Genomic DNA, 16960 nt, shown 5'->3' with positions numbered 1-16960 from the left:
GAACACTCACCCATAGAAGAGGGGTTGAAAAACCAGAAAGCAAAAGCAGTTGAGCCGGCAAAATCATTTCCAGGCAGCATCATCCATCCTCAAAAGATTCTTCGGCGATGACCACTTTGATCCGCCCCAGGAGAGGCCTAAAGCCCATTACTTTCGCCCCAAGGCCGCCGCACAAAAAAAAATGCAAAAGTCGAAGACACAAACACTACTACAACTTAACCCAAATCCAATTCGAAATCAAAATTATAATCAAAATCAAAATCTCAAACAAAATGAAGGCATGTGAAGCGCCAGCAGAACCGCAACTTTAAGTAATATTCGAGACGAGTGTCACAAGCACAGGCGAAAAACAGAAACTCCAACTCAAACTCAAGCCCAGACGCCCTTTCAAATTGTGGTCAGAGTCGGTTTCTTTGGCAAAAGTTCGAACCATCATCATCCAGCGTCATGCAGCTGAAAGCACATCAAACAAAACTCCAAATTTATATAAACTACTGGCAATAGCCGAGGTCGAGGCATAATTGCCATCAATAAATAAAATATGGCTGGCATGAGGAGACCAAGCAGCACAGACCCTCTGCCAAGACGAGTCACCCAATCCGACAAGCCCTTCCCACCCAGCCCTAACCAGTCAATGGCCACTAGACAGAACAGCCGACAGCCGAACGTTTTGATTTATAAATTCATGGTAAAAGTTGCCCGGCCAAGTGGCAGCCGACTTCACGATGACGACACAGCACACAGCACACACAACACACTGCACACACAACACAGAAACACCACCCAGAGAGACTTGGCAAACAAGAAAATGCAAAAAACCGTCTTATGAAATTACACATTTCCGACTTGTACTAGCAAAACGAACCGTAAAAACACACCCAAGCCGAAGCCCAAAAAAAGCCCAAATTCAAGCAACTCAGACCCCCGAATTTAGTTATGAATTTTATTTACACACAACCCATCTTCAGAGAGCAGCATCCTAAACCTTTGGCCACTAGGACAAAATCAAAAATGTAAGAAGAACCAAGGAAGTTTCGGGCAATTTGGAAATTTGCAAAATCATTGAGACAGACGCGAGAAGCACCCACGAAGAGTAGCAAATGGAATCTTGTACAATAGTTCTATTGAAAGCCATTCAAAAAAAAAAAATAATATATAGTATAGAAAGAAAAAAAGCATATCCTTCCCGACCAAGATCTACGCAAAGAGAGAGACAGATAGAGATAGATAGAGAGAGACACAAGTCACCCGAAAGGATTGAGAATATATAGATATTCTATAGCCAGAACAGGAGAAAAAGGAAAAAAGAGTTAAGAAAACATTTCGGACACAAGGTTGGGGATACCTAGTGTAATTGCTTAGACTTAAGAGCGTTGCACTTTGCCAAGTGCAGTGCCGACTGACCCCGCCCACAACGCCCTAGACCCCTGACCCCTGACCCCCAACCCCAACCCTAGATAATGGAAATTCCCCATCGGGCAGATCAAAACGATATACGATTAGCTTCACCTTAGGCCTCTTTAGACCCAAAAACGCAGCATCATCAGGAACTACGATTAAGCGCGAATTGTACCACGTAACTACACTCTGTATCCCCTTAGTTAAGCTAAAAATTAATACGAGAAATTGCACAAAAACGCAAAAAAAGAAAACACAAAATGCAAAAGAAAAGAAAACTAATGTAGATAATGCCAATCCTTTTGCCTAAAATGTCAATTCTTCGAAATTTCGCAATTGAATTGCGAAATGTTTTAGACGAAACGATTGTCGCATTTTTTATGTGATTTTATACATACATTCATTTATACACACAAGTATATTTTTTATATATTTTATTTCGATATTCTCCCTACTATCATTATCGTCGTCAGATTCAGTTCTTATTTATTTCGACACATGTGATAAGCAAAAATGTTAAAAAAAAAGCACTCAGGTAAACATAAATTCAGACAAGTTATAAAACTAAATCAAAACTGTGTTAATCAATCTCTGATAGATCTACGAAAAAAAAACATTTTCTATATTTATTTAAAAAAACAAAATTCATGTAACCAAAAACATAATTTGGCACAAAGTTCTAAAATCACATTTAATCCATTGTACGAACATATATTTTAAATTGTTAATTAAACCGCACAACCTCGAAATATTGTAAACACTATTAATAGTGTGAGTACTATTATCAAACAAAAATCAATAAAATTGTACAAGCCAATTTGCTCTAATAACAAAACAATAAAAACCGAGTTTTATTTAGCTAAACCAATTATACTTGGTCAACATAGAAAAATGTTGTATTTACAAGTATTCCGTTTTGTTTAATATTCTTTTTTTCAGTTATAATCGGGATCTTACATCGTTTTAAGCAATCATTTTAGTCTGAGCGATTTTATGAAAGTTTATAAGTGTCCTTCTAAAAACGATTGGTCTTAAATTTTCACTAAATCCCTATATTCTGTTATCCAAGGCTAGTTTAAAAAAGGAAATAATTCAACTTCGTCATCGCAAATTGTATTTAAAAGTTTAAAAAATAAAGGATTGTCATTTATTTAATTAATTAAATGAACAAAATTATAACTTCGCTGGTTCCAAATTTTTGTTGTAATTTTTGTTTTATAAATAAGAATTACTGTTTTAATTTTATTTAAATTTAAAATTTAATTTTAGCAATAGCTGTTGTTCCTTTTTTTTAAATAACCTTTCACAAAATGGCTTACGAAAAGAAAGAACAAGCCCCTCGATTGTCGCATGCTTTTCATTCAATCCAAAAGACACCTCACATGATAGACCAAATGATAAGACTGTTTACAGTTCGTTTTTTAGATTTGCAAATTATTAAAGATAAGAAACGGTACACAATTGGAGAAGCTCCGGTCTTCACTTCCTTAACTGGCCCCATTAAAAACATTTCGTCAATACAAATAGCAAATTAATCACATAGTTATATAGTGCAGGTGGCTTAAGTTGCAACGCTCAAAATCGCATGCATTGGGGTTGGTCAATAATCGTCATCGTTTATTGTGACATTGCATCGCAGCGTCTTAGATTAACATTAACATTCAGTGCACAGTTTATGTTTAGGAAAAGATCCACGTGATATTTATTAAGACTACTTCCGCTGTTTCGAGTATAGTAAAATTTGTTTGCTCTTTTTCTATTTTTTCGTGACGCTCGCAATATAAAATAAATATCCAAAAATTAGGTTCAAATTAAGGAGGCTAATATCAACTGAAGGCCGTGGACGCATTTTAAGACAATTCACTCTACAAGCCGGCTACAATAATCGCTGGGTTCTCCACGGCAGCCTTGACTTTGCGCAGAAACAGGACCGCCTCGCGTCCATCGATGATTCGGTGATCGTAGGTCAGTGCGACATACATCATGGGGCGAACCTTGACCTGGTTTTGCAATACAATCATTAATAGAGCTCGCAATTATGATTATGATTATATGTCGGATAACCCACCTCTCCCTTGACAGCAATTGGCCGCTCAAAGATACCGTGCATGCCGAGAATGGCACTCTGTGGCGGATTGATGATGGGCGTGCCCATCAAGGAACCGAACACTCCGCCATTGCTGATGGTGAAGGTGCCGCCGTCCATGTCCTCCACGGTGATGGCATCCCGCTTCGCCTTGTCGGCCAGACCGGCCAGGGCGATCTCGATGTCGGCGTAGTTCATGCCCTCCACGTTACGGATGACGGGCACCACCAGGCCACGGGGCGTGGCCACGGCCACCGAGATGTCCACATAGTCGCGGTACACGATGTCCTGCAAAATCGAAGCAACTATGAGCGCTTGGCAACACAGAAAATTCCACATTCGTCATATCGCCAGGGGAAGTTGCATAAACAAAAGCGACATAAAAAGCTTACTTGTAGCCCGATAAGAGCACTTTAAACAATATGTCTTATCAAGCTACGTCACGGGCGATAAGCAAGTGATAAGCGGAGGGCGGGGCAGGGGCCTGTTTACCGTGCCATCGATGACGGCGTTCACCACGGGCTGGTCCTGCAGCGCATAGGCACTGGCCTTCGAGAAGATGGACATGAATCCGAACTTGATGCCGTACTTCTTGACGAATGCCTCCAGATTCTGCTTGCGGAAGTCCATGGCGTAGCTGAAAAAAAAGAATGGTTTAGCGATTGTACACTGGTTAAATGGCAATAATAAAACTCTAAGGGACATAAATTAAATATTTATAACAAAAAAAAAATGTGATTAAACATAAAAAAAAGACCTATTAAACCTTTATAATGACTTTACAACTTGTTTTATGATTTTTATTTTAATTTAAAGATGATGACATACGAGTTCGATTTGTAAAACATCTTTTATGATATTAAACAAGATTAAAATTACGAAATTCGCCACAATTTTAGAATTTGGATTTTTTATATTAATATGAAAATGATGAAACAGGTATTATTTCCGAATGTCAAGTAGATAACTCACCTCATATCGATCTCGTTGAAAGTGGTGAGCATAGCACATGTGTTCTGAGCATCCTTCAAGCGGGCGGCGATCTTCTGACGCATGCGGTTCATCTTGACGCGCTGCTCGGACCGCGTGCCCAGGATCTGGCGCGATCCGTCTGCTGGCGGCACCTTCACCTGGGCAACGGCCGGCTTGAGGGCGGCCACTGGAGCGGCAGGTGGCGGACGAGCCGCTGCCTTTGGTGGCGGTGGTGGCGGCTTGGCAGCGGCGGGGGCAGCTGGAGCGGGAGCCGCCTTGGGCGCGGCGGCAGCGGGAGCTGGGGCAGCTTTCGGAGCGGCAGGAGCGGGCGCAGCCGCCGCTGGAGCAGCTGCCTTGGCGGGCGCCGCACCTGGTTTTATCTTGAACAGAGCCTGGCCGGGCTTGACGGTGTCGCCATCCTTGACCAGGATGTCGGTCAGGGAGCCGGCGAAGGGAGCTGGCACAGCCACCGTGGTCTTGTCGGTCTCGATTTCCATGACGGCCTCGTCGGCGGCGAACGAGTCACCCACCTTGCAGGTGAACCTGTTTGGGGGGGAATGGCCATTAATAAGTTAGGAACCTGTTGCTTGACGCCAAGTATTTAGCCAGCACTTACTTGATATCACCCTCGGCGATGGAGTCCGCAAAAGGAGGCACATTCACGGTCTGCTCCGACCACATGCTCGACGTGGTGTGGATGCCTTGCCAGGTGAGCAGCCTAGAAACAGATATTCCTGAATGAAGAGTCAAAGGCGGACAGGGCAGGACTCACCTGGTGGCCTCCTGGCAGCGATTGGAGGCATCTTGGCGGAGCAGTTGCTGCTGCTGGGCGGCACAGACGACTAGCCGGGAATACTGGCGGATGCAGCGCTTCAACTGGTGGATGGATGTGAAAATTAGTGATTGCACAACCAGGAGCGGATGGCGGCTGTCGGATCACGTGCGGTGGGCGTCCAAAACAATAGTTTTCCCCATTTTTCAGCACCGCACGCACACACACCCATACAATTACATAATCGCAGAGTGCCAGGCGGGCAGCGAAAGTGAATGAATGGATATAAAAATATCGTTGGATAATGTATCCACACCTGGGCCGTCCCCCCACCCAACCGGGAATCCCCCCGTGCGTCCAGAAATTTACCTCATTACTCCGCAGGGCTCGCATTCCCAAAGTTTGGGGCAGCCGCCTCGTTACGATCGAAATTATTCCCGTCATTGCTGCGACTCTGTTTCGCGAATTTCGGGTCGGCGGTTCTTTCACTTGTCAATTTATTCCAAAACACACAAATTTAAAACAGAGTTAGCGGCCAAAGCAAAGCTACGTCGATTTCTGCAATCCGCCCCGTTCCCTTTAAAAATACCAATTTCTTATGTCATGACAGGAATTGCGAAAGCGTCATCTGGCGGAAAAGCGCCGAAAGCGCCACGAACAGCTGATTGTGGTATTTGGTATTTTTTGGGAAGTATGACCGAGGCGCAAAACTATCATATTGAACTTGCCGATATCGCTGCTACGTGAAACTAATAATATTAATAAATTGACAACTAAAAATTAAAAAATGCTTAGCTAATTGGTTTTAGCATCATTTTCGTAAGACTTTTTGTTCTCTTAATAAACAAGCTTAATCTTTGACAGCAATTATTCTTAAGCATTAAGTCTTCCGTTATTTTCCAATAGTTTGCAATAGTGATAGTAAACATTACAGATTTTTTAATTGTAATAAAATGGATTTTTTTAGGATTACCAGCAGGTTAAAATTCTTAAGAAGCAACCAACTAATTACACCAACAATAGTGCCATCGCTAGTTATGTTGCTGGCTGGATAATGATATTTTTAGAAACTGGCCACACTGATCTTTGCTAAAAGTTTCGCGAACGTTGCAAAACGAGAAAACCAAGCTAATCCACCCGCGTTCAAAATGAGCTCCAAGTCCTTATTCGACAGCGAGGAAGATGCCGCCCAGGCCAACAAATTGTCCAGGAAAGCCAAGGAATCACCCTTCATGCTAGTGGGTAAGTTTTGCGAGTTTCCAAACAGCGGAAGTTTGTCCGCCGTGACGTCACATGGGAACTTTCGGCTGCAGACTGCTTAAATATCTATATAATGCGTGTGCGCGAAATTCGGCTAATCTTGACCTTGGCCATGGCAATCAATTGCTGAGGTTAACGGCAATTCGGGTACATTTTAAAATTGGGTGACATAACGATAATGCTGCGTAATCTACGATTTTTCTGGAAAGCGCATGATGTAACGGGACTATTTCGCAATTCCAAAAGTTTTTCATGAAAAATGCAACGGGGAAGTGGGATTATCACATCCGTGACGTCACGTTGCCATCTGATCTTGGCGCGTGTTCGAATATTCAACTATCTCGCTTCTCTGCGTGTGTGACAATTAACAGCTGACGCTAACAAGTGATGCTAATTTAACTCGATTTTTCGATTTAGCTATGTACATACATATGTAGTATTGGATATTTGGTGAGCTGCAATTCAAATTCAATTAATCGTAATTTTATAATACAAATGAAAAATGCTGTATAAACTTTTTAGAATTAATACTAATAGAGCAACTTAATATATTGTGCCAAATTATTTAAATAAGTTAAAAAACAAAATAGCTACATTAACGCCTTTATTGTACTTGTTAGTGGACAGCACTATTCCCATACAGTCTTACATTTCTATTTTATTGTTGGCCGTCGTCCGGCTTTTATCAGCTGTTGCACATGAGCAGTTAGCAACAACAAACCTGCGACCATAACAACCAATTCAATAGTCAGACTAATCAGTGATTTTTACTTTTACTCACAGGTATTGGCGGATTCTTAGCAGCTGGACTGATTGGTGCGTACAAGTACCGGACCCGTGGAACGATGAGCACCAGTGTGTTTCTGATGCAGTTGCGTGTGGCGGCCCAGGGAACCGTAGTCGGATGTCTGACCATCGGATTGGCCTACAGCATGGCCAAGGAGTACCTATTCGACAAGGCGCCCAAGGAAAAGTAATACCCAGCTCCTACATAGTTAATGCTAGCTGTACTTATAGTTGTTGTCTTTCGTACACAAGATACCTCGAATCCCAATCATAAACCTTTAAATAATTGTTAATGGTATATCCGATTTCAAGCCTGTCTTGTCTATTTTGATACATATAAAGTTTTGTTGAAGACCTTTTATATATCAACTCTCACCACAACTTGGTAAACTAACTAATTTTATGATTGGAAAATCATCATATTCTTACCGAATTATTTTCAATTTGTTTAAAGCCAAAAAAGAATATTTAATCATATAACCCATATTGGCTTATTTACTTATTCCTCCTTTTAATTTTTTCATCATTTTAGTGCAAAATCACTGACTAACTGAAGATCATCTGGTTGCATTGCCTCCCTCTCTGAAAATCATCCACCAACACAAATCGGGATTATATTATAACTCTATTTATTGCATTATCAAAGATTCATACCGATCAAGAGGGTTAGGAACCCTGGAGGGCTGGACTCGAAGTGTCCTAGGAATTAGATAATGTTTTGTATACCTGCGTAAGATTGTGATATTGTGTTTGTTTAATTGTACAAGTTGGACATCCTAAGAAAGCTGTTAAAAGCGGACGACAAGATAATGAATACCTCTCGCATGATATGATATAATTAAATAAAACAATTTAGACTAAAGCGAAATCAAAACAATCGATAATTTGCGGAGTGGCTTGGAAGGTTTCTAACCCCAATCTTTTTTCTCTAGAAAGGATTTAAGGGTACAAGTGAAATGTTTAGCTCTTTTAGCTATTTATTTGCATGCTCATTTAATGATAGTGATAAAATACGCCTTCGAAGGTGATCTTACGAATGCAAAAAGCGGATTCAGAACGTCCTGGCGTTTTCAATGATCTTCTCGTTGTCGTAGATCTCCTTGGCGTAGCACAAACTGGGGTAGTCGTAGGCGGCACCATAACGGTTCCTGCATCCAGTGGCGGCCTTCTCTCCCGGAGTATAGACGGGCTGACCCACGATGTTCGAGGTGGCGAAGTTGCAGGTCAGCACGAAGTGGTTGTAAAAGTCCCGAGAGAAGCGCACGGCGGCACATCCCACGTGGGTGTTCTTCTCCGCAACGGCAACGGTGAACTTGGCCACAGCCCTGTTGGGCAGCTCCTCCGGGAAGCTGGCCAGGATCTCGGGAGAGGCATTCAGGCGCTCGGCGAACCAGTTCTCGATCTGCTCCTTCACAATCTCTGCATCGGTGTACTCCGACTCGGCCCCACTGTAGCTAAACATGGCGTTGTTCTGTCCGGCGTAAGCGAATCTCTCCGTGCTTCGGCACTTGTCCGGCAGGGACTCACAGGTGTGCACGTTGAGCAGGGCCAGGTGGGAAAGCTCCTTGCACCAGGACATCTTGGCCATGCGAACAGCCTTGGGCAGGCCTTCCACTCTTCCTCCAGCCACGTTGTTGCGGAGTTCGTTGAAGAGGGTCAGGATCAGTTTGTGGTGCGGTTCGATCTTCACTTCACGCACATCCTTGGGGCAGTTTTCGCTGAAGTTCTGGGTAAGATTAAAGCAAAATACATCAGAAGATATTTTTTATATGCTTAATATCTATATAATGCGTGTGCGCGAAATTCGGCTAATCTTGACCTTGGCCATGGCTATCAATTGCTGAGGTTAACGGCAATTCGGGTACATTTTAAAATTGGGTGACATAACGGTAATGCTGCGTAATCTACAATTTTTCTGGAAAGCGCATGATGTAACGGGACTATTTCGCAATTCCAAAAGTTTTTCATGAGAAATGCAACGGGGAGTGGGATTATCACATCCGTGACGTCACGTTGCCATCTGATCTTGGCGCGTGTTCGAATATTCAACTATCTCGCTTCTCTGCGTGTGTGACAATTAACAGCTGACGCTAACAAGTGATGCTAATTTAGATTTAGCTATTTTTATTGATGTCTTATTATAACGCATAGGTTCAAATTTTTAATTTATTTGGTGAGCTGCAATTCAAATTCAATTAATCGTAATTTTATAATACAAATGAAAAATGCTGTATAAACTTTTTAGAATTAATACTACTTACTGCTATCTAAGCAATTTAAAATTTAATAGAGCAACTTAATATATTGTGCCAAATTATTTAATAAGTTAAAAAACAAAATAGCTACATTATAGCCTATATTATGCTTGTTAGTGGGCAGCACTATTCCCATACAGTCTACAATTTCTATTTTAATTTTGGCCGTCGTCTGCCTTTTATCAGCTGTTGCACATGAGCAGTTAGCAACAACAAACCTGCGACCATAACAACCAATTCAATAGTCAGACTAATCAGTGATTTTTACTTTTACTCACAGGTATTGGCGGATTCTTAGCAGCTGGACTGATTGGTGCGTACAAGTACCGGACCCGTGGAACGATGAGCACCAGTGTGTTTCTGATGCAGTTGCGTGTGGCGGCCCAGGGAACCGTAGTCGGATGTCTGACCATCGGATTGGCCTACAGCATGGCCAAGGAGTACCTATTCGACAAGGCGCCCAAGGAAAAGTAATACCCAGCTCCTACATAGTTAATGCTAGCTGTACTTATAGTTGTTGTCTTTCGTACACAAGATACCTCGAATCCCAATCATAAACCTTTAAATAATTGTTAATGGTATATCCGATTTCAAGCCTGTCTTGTCTATTTTGATACATATAAAGTTTTGTTGAAGACCTTTTATATATCAACTCTCACCACAACTTGGTAAACTAACTAATTTTATGATTGGAAAATCATCATATTCTTACCGAATTATTTCAATTTGTTTAAAGCCAAAAAAGAATATTTAATCATATAACCCATATTGGCTTATTTTACTTATTCCTCCTTTTAATTTTTTCATCATTTTAGTGCAAAATCACTGACTAACTGAAGATCATCTGGTTGCATTGCCTCCCTCTCTGAAAATCATCCACCAACACAAATCGGGATTATATTATAACTCTATTTATTGCATTATCAAAGATTCATACCGATCAAGAGGGTTAGGAACCCTGGAGGGCTGGACTCGAAGTGTCCTAGGAATTAGATAATGTTTTGTATACCTGCGTAAGATTGTGATATTGTGTTTGTTTAATTGTACAAGTTGGACATCCTAAGAAAGCTGTTAAAAGCGGACGACAAGATAATGAATACCTCTCGCATGATATGATATAATTAAATAAAACAATTTAGACTAAAGCGAAATCAAAGCAATCGATAATTTGCGGAGTGGCTTGGAAGGTTTCTAACCCCAATCTTTTTTCTCTAGAAAGGATTTAAGGGTACAAGTGAAATGTTTAGCTCTTTTAGCTATTTATTTGCATGCTCATTTAATGATAGTGATAAAATACGCCTTCGAAGGTGATCTTACGAATGCAAAAAGCGGATTCAGAACGTCCTGGCGTTTTCAATGATCTTCTCGTTGTCGTAGATCTCCTTGGCGTAGCACAAACTGGGGTAGTCGTAGGCGGCACCATAACGGTTCCTGCATCCAGTGGCGGCCTTCTCTCCCGGAGTATAGACGGGCTGACCCACGATGTTCGAGGTGGCGAAGTTGCAGGTCAGCACGAAGTGGTTGTAAAAGTCCCGAGAGAAGCGCACGGCGGCACATCCCACGTGGGTGTTCTTCTCCGCAACGGCAACGGTGAACTTGGCCACAGCCCTGTTGGGCAGCTCCTCCGGGAAGCTGGCCAGGATCTCGGGAGAGGCATTCAGGCGCTCGGCGAACCAGTTCTCGATCTGCTCCTTCACAATCTCTGCATCGGTGTACTCCGACTCGGCCCCACTGTAGCTAAACATGGCGTTGTTCTGTCCGGCGTAAGCGAATCTCTCCGTGCTGCGGCACTTGTCCGGCAGGGACTCACAGGTGTGCACGTTGAGCAGGGCCAGGTGGGAAAGCTCTTGCACCAGGACATCTTGGCCATGCGAACAGCCTTGGGCAGGCCTTCCACTCTTCCTCCAGCCACGTTGTTGCGGAGTTCGTTGAAGAGGGTCAGGATCAGTTTGTGGTGCGGTTCGATCTTCACTTCACGCACATCCTTGGGGCAGTTTTCGCTGAAGTTCTGATTCGAAGATATGGTAAGTGTGGATTATTTCAGCCTTGTAGGCAATCTTACCCCTTTGTTGTTGCAGGCGATGTGCTTGTCCAGACAAGTGGGCAGGGCACAGTAGTCCACCGCCAGGGTGAGTCCCACCAAGGCATTTAACAGGATCAGAGACTTAATGGCCATTTCAGCTGCTGTTTTTGCACTGAAGCTTGGGCTGATAGAAGTCTCTTTTTATAGGACAACTCAGAGTCGGTTTTTGGTAGTAATCCAAACGCAGTTGGTGTCTGTGCCGTTGTATTTTTCCAGCTGGGTTTCGACGAATGTCTGGCTGGAGTTATGGAATTTAGTTCATCTAATGCCGTATAAAAGCAGACCACTCTACCAAGGTTCCTCAGTTGCAATCCAGTAGCCGAGAACCAACAACATGACTTCCATCATTGCAATCCAAGTGGTCCTCTTAGCTGTGATAGGGATGTCCTCTGCCGTGGACTACTGTGCTCTACCCACCTGTCTGGATAAACATATAGCCTGCAACAACAAGGGAGTAAGAATGTATTCTATACCTGTATATAGTAACCACATTAAATCTTAGGAAAGCCTTTAAAAAATATCTTCTGATGTATTTTGCTTTAATCTTACCCAGAACTTCAGCGAAAACTGCCCCAAGGATGTGCGTGAAGTGAAGATCGAACCGCACCACAAACTGATCCTGACCCTTTCAACGAACTCCGGAACAACGTGGCTGGAGGAAGAGTGGAAGGCCTGCCCAAGGCTGTTCGCATGGCCAAGATGTCCTGGTGCGAGGAGCTTTCCCACCTGGCCCTGCTCAACGTGCACACCTGTGAGTCCCTGCCGGACAAGTGCCGAAGCACGGAGAGATTCGCTTACGCCGGACAGAACAACGCCATGTTTAGCTACAGTGGGGCCGAGTCGGAGTACACCGATGCAGAGATTGTGAAGGAGCAGATCGAGAACTGGTTCGCCGAGCGCCTGAATGCCTCTCCCGAGATCCTGGCCAGCTTCCCGGAGGAGCTGCCCAACAGGGCTGTGGCCAAGTTCACCGTTGCCGTTGCGGAGAAGAACACCCACGTGGGATGTGCCGCCGTGCGCTTCTCTCGGGACTTTTACAACCACTTCGTGCTGACCTGCAACTTCGCCACCTCGAACATCGTGGGTCAGCCCGTCTATACTCCGGGAGAGAAGGCCGCCACTGGATGCAGGAACCGTTATGGTGCCGCCTACGACTACCCCAGTTTGTGCTACGCCAAGGAGATCTACGACAACGAGAAGATCATTGAAAACGCCAGAGTTTTCTAGTTTGACCAAGAAATAGGAATATCCACATGACTACGGAACGGAAGCTTTATTAATATCATAGATTACATATGTACTTAAATGCGGCTGACAACAATGATTTCAATTCGATTTCAATTTAGATACTATTCCTGGCGGGATGGGGGGATTCAACGCTTGGTGGCTCTGGCACGAGCCTCCAGGGTCTTGTGTGCATTTGATTTTAGATGGGATTTGTAGTGCTTGACGGTCTTGAAGCTTATCCGGCAAGTGTCGCAACTTGAAAATGTAAGGAGAGGGAAATTGTCACTTTAGCAAAGTCTTCATCAATTGACATACATTATAATAATAACATTGGCATATAAATCTCTTCTTTATTTTTTCATGCATATCATATATATGCATTGATTGAGTTTATGCTGATTTTGTAAGAGTAAGGATTCTTTAAACTAAAGAATGACGCAAGTAAAGTAATAATAACAATAAAATGGGAACCTGTTTTAAATGCTTTTTCATGATAATCCAGTTTTGATTTCAATCCACCTTTATTTGTAATAGTTTTGCTTACCCGTGATCCCTAGTCAAGTTGTGATATTTCTGGTGTGTCCTGCAGTCGCTCGCGGTAACATAAGACTTGGGGCAGTACTCGCATTGGTAGATACGTTTGCTGGCGTCCATGTGAATTCTTTGGTGTACAATAGTTCAGGTAAGTATGGGTTAACTAATGAGATGGCTTTGGATTAGTTCTACCTTTCATGCATGCTGCGGGCGCTGCAAAAGCGGAAGGTTTTCCCGCAGTCGTAGCGACAGGCGTAGGGACGCTCCGAGGTGTGGGTTTTCCGGTGGGAACTTAGTTCTGCGGCGGTGGAGAAGGAGGCATCGCACTGGTGGCATTTGTGGGGTCGAGTGCCTGCATGGCGCACCAGATGGTTCTTCAGGTTGAAGGCTGTGGTCAGCCGCTTGCCGCAAATATGGCACACATGCTGGGCCTCTGATGGCCTTTTGCATCGCTCCTCATGGGTCTCCAGCAGTATCTGGTTGTGAAATTTCAAACTGCACTTGGTGCACGCGTGCGTCGCTGGAAAATCAAGCATATTGCAGTGCCTCGTGAGTGCGGCTGCTGATCGGAAGCCCTCGCTGCAGTGGTCACAAACGAATCTGAAGGACAAATGACATTACTTGGTGTTCTTGAACAGACTGCATCTCCATACTGTGATTTGGATAGGGTTTGAGGATTTCTAGTAATCTGGTGTATACAAAAATCCATCTCTAAAAGAAACGTCTTTGATTTCCGAGAATTAAAAAACAATTAAAGAATTCGTTCTAAAATAAAAATTGAAACAGAAGTAAAATTAATAATACAATTTTTAAAACAAGGAGAATCTTTAAAATAAAGGTTTTTATCATATAACTTTCATTGCTAACATTAAATTTTGAATAGCCCAAGTGGATGGGAGTTGGTGTATATATGGAAAATAATGATTACTTGGAATTTAGAGGTACGTCGTGCAGATGGTATTTGTGTGTCCTAAGTTCGTCCAGATCGTCAAAATCAAGGCCACATTTGCTGCACGTGTGACTGGAGGAGTCCGGATCGTCAACGGCTTCACTCTCTGGAAGTTCATTCTCTGGCGAGAGCAAAAGGTCGAAGTTTTCTTCGGACAGCTGGCTATCCGCAGGGAATTCTGGAAGGACATGCGGACTATCCTCAATCAGGAATTCTTCCTGGCATACTTTTGTAGTCAGAAGCTCCATTGAGGCAACTGACATTGTCTCCAGTGCATCTCCATCCTCTGTTTCCTGCAGGATGACGGTCTTAACTTCTTTCTTGTCTTGCGGCTCCGGCCGTAAGTCGGAGAACTGCTCCGGGCAGTCATCCAGCCATTGCTCCGCTAGACTCTCAAAGACCTCCTCCTCCTTTTCCACCTGCTTTAGCTGCAGCTCGAGGAGCTCCTGGGCCTCGATGCAAATTCTGCGGAAGTCGATGGCGATCTGCAGATCACGCTGGCACTCCTGACACATAAACCTGGGCAACTTGTCGTCCTCTTTTAGCTGAAAAGTAATTATAGAAATCTTTACTAGCACCCGGTTTTTTTTTTTTTTGGGTTTGCCTTGGACAGCTTTCGAAAAAACCCCCACACTCACCTGCAAACTTGTCAGTGCCTCAATTTGCTGCAAAACGGAAGCACTCGATGGCTGAAAAATGTTTTTGGCTACCGCAGGATCGGCCATTCGCGAACAGGTCCTGCAAATGTACCTCATGGTTTAAATAAATCCACCCAGATCGATTGGAAGTATATGATGTAGTTATTGTTTTCAAGGAAGAACAAGAAAAGTGCCATTCAGAATTTGCAACCCCCAGAATAATGTCATTCTCTGCCCGTTACCCCGAAAATAGGCATTCGCCCCGCAACGCCGGCTCTTCACTAAAATTTAAAAATATGTTTATTCTTTGTTTTTAGTCAGTCGTTACACCGTTAAATTAAGTTTATTCTCTTTTTACCAAAGCAATGCAACTCAATGCATTTTCTTATTTTAGACAGTCAATGCAAATTGAAATTATGCTTAAATGTATTTTTTAATAAGTCGAAGTTCCTTAAAGTTATGTATATCTTATTTTGGGGCACTTTCAACTCTCCGCTGATGCAGTATTGTTTTTTGGTGTAAGGTCAAGTGGGCAAAGCGCAGGAACCATTGGTCACAGGTCTCGCAGCTGCAAAAGAAATAAACTTCGAGTTATTTGAGATATGCATATATGATTATCCTTTGCAAAAATAATATTTCATTAACATCTTTTGGTATTTTCTTTTCAAAATGCTACCGACATTTTTTCCCATTAAATTAGTTTGAATTTGGATTGAAAGCGATACTTACTAGAAGGGTATTGTGTCCTAAAAACGGCTAATAATGGTAATGCCTACTTACTGGTATTTCCGCTGGTTGGTGTGCAGCATCTCGTGCCTTTGGCGCGTGGAAGTCGAAGTAAAAGCTTTGTCGCAATACTGGCACTGGAAGGGCCGCTCGTTCGTGTGAGTCCGCTCGTGGACGACCTTGCTGCTGCATCCCCGGAAGGTTTTGCCGCAGAAGCGACAGGCGTACGGCCTGGCATCCGAGTGCAGGATCCTGTGGCGGCGCATCTCGTTCTCCGTGTAGTACTTCGCCTGACAGATGTCGCATTCAAAGGGCTTGTGGCCAGTGTGGCGCTGCATGTGCAGCTTCAGGTAGGTGGAGCACTTGAACACTCCTCCGCACTGGTCACAGATCCACGTCTTGGCATTGCGTCTCTCCCGCCTCGACCTGTTGGATGTAGTTCTCTTGCGGATCCTGGGAATCTGGTTGAACTCCACCAAGTCCTCCTCCTCTTGAAACTGTTCTTTCAGATACTCCTCCTTTTGTTGCTCCGCTTCCTTTTGTATATATGCCGCCTGATCTTCCTCTTCCTGCATTGCATCTTCCTGATCCTCCAGGAGATCCTCCTCTTCTACATAGTTTTCCAGATACTCTAGATAGTTTTCTTCTTCCTTAAACTTCTGCAGCAGAGTTCCATCTTGCAATTCCTCAACAGTTACTGCTTTTCGTTGTAAAAACTTCTTTTTGATGGCCAAAAAGGATTGATGGACCTCCAAGCACTTGCTGCGAAATGTGGAAATCCTGTCCAGCTGAATTTTGCACGAATTACAAATGAGATCCGGCATGTAACTATCGAGCTCTAACTAGTCAATAAGTTAAAACAATTAATATAACAAGTAAACAAAATAGATTTTTTTCAGAGACTTACAAACATGTCAGTAATGTTTTCCACTAAACTAATTAAATGATAGTTGGATTTTAGGAAGAGTTTGGTGGCCTCCGAACTCTCAACATTTTTACCACAAGTTCTACAGACTGAACGCAGCTCAGACATTTTAAACAAACGGAACAAAATCAAATTTTGCATAAATATGTAACATTACTGCACTGTTTTTTCAAGTGAATGTCGGAGAAAGAAGAAGAACCAACACAGCTGATTTTTGTTGTTGGTGTGCCATTTTATATGTGTAGAAAAAAAAGGAATTTAAAAAAGAAAATAATTGTTGCAAAAATAATTAATACAACTTAAACTTAACTTAAAGACAAAAACTTAAAAAAATTCAATTTAATTTATC

The 16960-nt window shown here is 42.9% G+C and overlaps 8 protein-coding genes across 15 annotated transcripts; 3 read left to right on the top strand and 5 right to left on the bottom strand.

Moving 5' to 3' along the window:
• Window positions 1-2988: 2988 nt before the first annotated feature.
• Window positions 2989-5844, bottom strand: LOC128253898 (dihydrolipoyllysine-residue succinyltransferase component of 2-oxoglutarate dehydrogenase complex, mitochondrial). Its single transcript, XM_052982606.1, has 7 exons — window positions 5598-5844; window positions 5229-5332; window positions 5073-5174; window positions 4457-4999; window positions 3977-4121; window positions 3467-3772; window positions 2989-3398 (listed from the first exon to the last, which is right to left on the bottom strand). The coding sequence occupies exons 1-7, from the start codon at window positions 5670-5672 to the stop codon at window positions 3264-3266; spliced, it is 1410 nt and encodes a 469-aa protein (XP_052838566.1). The 5' UTR covers window positions 5673-5844; the 3' UTR covers window positions 2989-3263.
• A 450-nt stretch (window positions 5845-6294) lies between these two features.
• LOC128259786 (HIG1 domain family member 1A, mitochondrial-like) lies at window positions 6295-8151 on the top strand. The gene is made up of 3 exons (XM_052992357.1): window positions 6295-6470; window positions 7272-7461; window positions 7807-8151. Exons 1-3 carry the CDS (start codon window positions 6377-6379, stop codon window positions 7826-7828), a joined length of 306 nt encoding a protein of 101 aa, XP_052848317.1. The 5' UTR covers window positions 6295-6376; the 3' UTR covers window positions 7829-8151.
• A 75-nt stretch (window positions 8152-8226) lies between these two features.
• LOC128252072 (antigen 5 like allergen Cul n 1-like) lies at window positions 8227-9102 on the bottom strand. The gene is made up of 2 exons (XM_052979474.1): window positions 9094-9102; window positions 8227-9000 (listed from the first exon to the last, which is right to left on the bottom strand). The coding sequence occupies exons 1-2, from the start codon at window positions 9100-9102 to the stop codon at window positions 8326-8328; spliced, it is 684 nt and encodes a 227-aa protein (XP_052835434.1). The 3' UTR covers window positions 8227-8325.
• Window positions 9103-9790: 688 nt separating this feature from the next.
• On the top strand, window positions 9791-10685 carry LOC128252071 (HIG1 domain family member 1A, mitochondrial-like; the record flags this gene model as incomplete). Its single annotated transcript, XM_052979473.1, has 2 exons — window positions 9791-9999; window positions 10345-10685. Coding segments are annotated over 2 exons (231 nt in total), but the record flags the coding sequence as incomplete, so codon positions are not given.
• A 79-nt stretch (window positions 10686-10764) lies between these two features.
• On the bottom strand, window positions 10765-11908 carry LOC128259779 (antigen 5 like allergen Cul n 1-like). The gene is given in 3 exon segments (XM_052992343.1): window positions 10765-11378; window positions 11381-11537; window positions 11592-11908. Coding segments are annotated over 3 exon segments (786 nt in total). The 5' UTR covers window positions 11706-11908; the 3' UTR covers window positions 10765-10863.
• Window positions 11909-11914: 6 nt separating this feature from the next.
• On the top strand, window positions 11915-12953 carry LOC128259772 (antigen 5 like allergen Cul n 1-like). Its single transcript, XM_052992333.1, is given in 3 exon segments — window positions 11915-12066; window positions 12166-12235; window positions 12238-12953. Coding segments are annotated over 3 exon segments (792 nt in total). The 5' UTR covers window positions 11915-11946; the 3' UTR covers window positions 12840-12953.
• On the bottom strand, window positions 12845-15161 carry LOC128259731 (gastrula zinc finger protein XlCGF7.1). Of its 7 annotated transcripts, none has more exons than XM_052992284.1 (5): window positions 14961-15161; window positions 14302-14867; window positions 13566-13973; window positions 13384-13500; window positions 12845-13094 (listed from the first exon to the last, which is right to left on the bottom strand). In XM_052992284.1, exons 1-5 carry the CDS (start codon window positions 15075-15077, stop codon window positions 12986-12988), a joined length of 1317 nt encoding a protein of 438 aa, XP_052848244.1. In that variant the 5' UTR covers window positions 15078-15161; the 3' UTR covers window positions 12845-12985. The 7 variants fall into 7 exon arrangements, 5 of the variants coding, with proteins under 5 accessions (XP_052848244.1, XP_052848273.1, XP_052848280.1 ...); XM_052992313.1 differs by lacking the exon at window positions 14961-15161 and adding an exon at window positions 14027-14138 and having other exon boundaries at window positions 14302-14442; XM_052992320.1 differs by lacking the exon at window positions 14961-15161 and adding an exon at window positions 14027-14097 and having other exon boundaries at window positions 14302-14431.
• Window positions 15162-15275: 114 nt separating this feature from the next.
• LOC128257983 (zinc finger protein 14) lies at window positions 15276-16777 on the bottom strand. 2 transcript variants are annotated; one of them, XM_052989336.1, is made up of 3 exons: window positions 16594-16777; window positions 15741-16528; window positions 15276-15528 (listed from the first exon to the last, which is right to left on the bottom strand). In XM_052989336.1, exons 1-3 carry the CDS (start codon window positions 16750-16752, stop codon window positions 15429-15431), a joined length of 1047 nt encoding a protein of 348 aa, XP_052845296.1. In that variant the 5' UTR covers window positions 16753-16777; the 3' UTR covers window positions 15276-15428. The 2 variants fall into 2 exon arrangements, with proteins under 2 accessions (XP_052845296.1, XP_052845307.1); XM_052989347.1 differs by having other exon boundaries at window positions 15741-16524.
• Between the last annotated feature and the right edge of the window lie 183 nt (window positions 16778-16960).

This window comes from Drosophila gunungcola, chromosome 3R, assembly GCF_025200985.1.
Source record: "Drosophila gunungcola strain Sukarami chromosome 3R, Dgunungcola_SK_2, whole genome shotgun sequence".
NCBI lineage: Eukaryota > Metazoa > Arthropoda > Insecta > Diptera > Drosophilidae > Drosophila > Drosophila gunungcola.
Note: the sequence above shows the minus strand (reverse complement) of the source record. Positions and strands in the feature narration are given on the sequence as shown.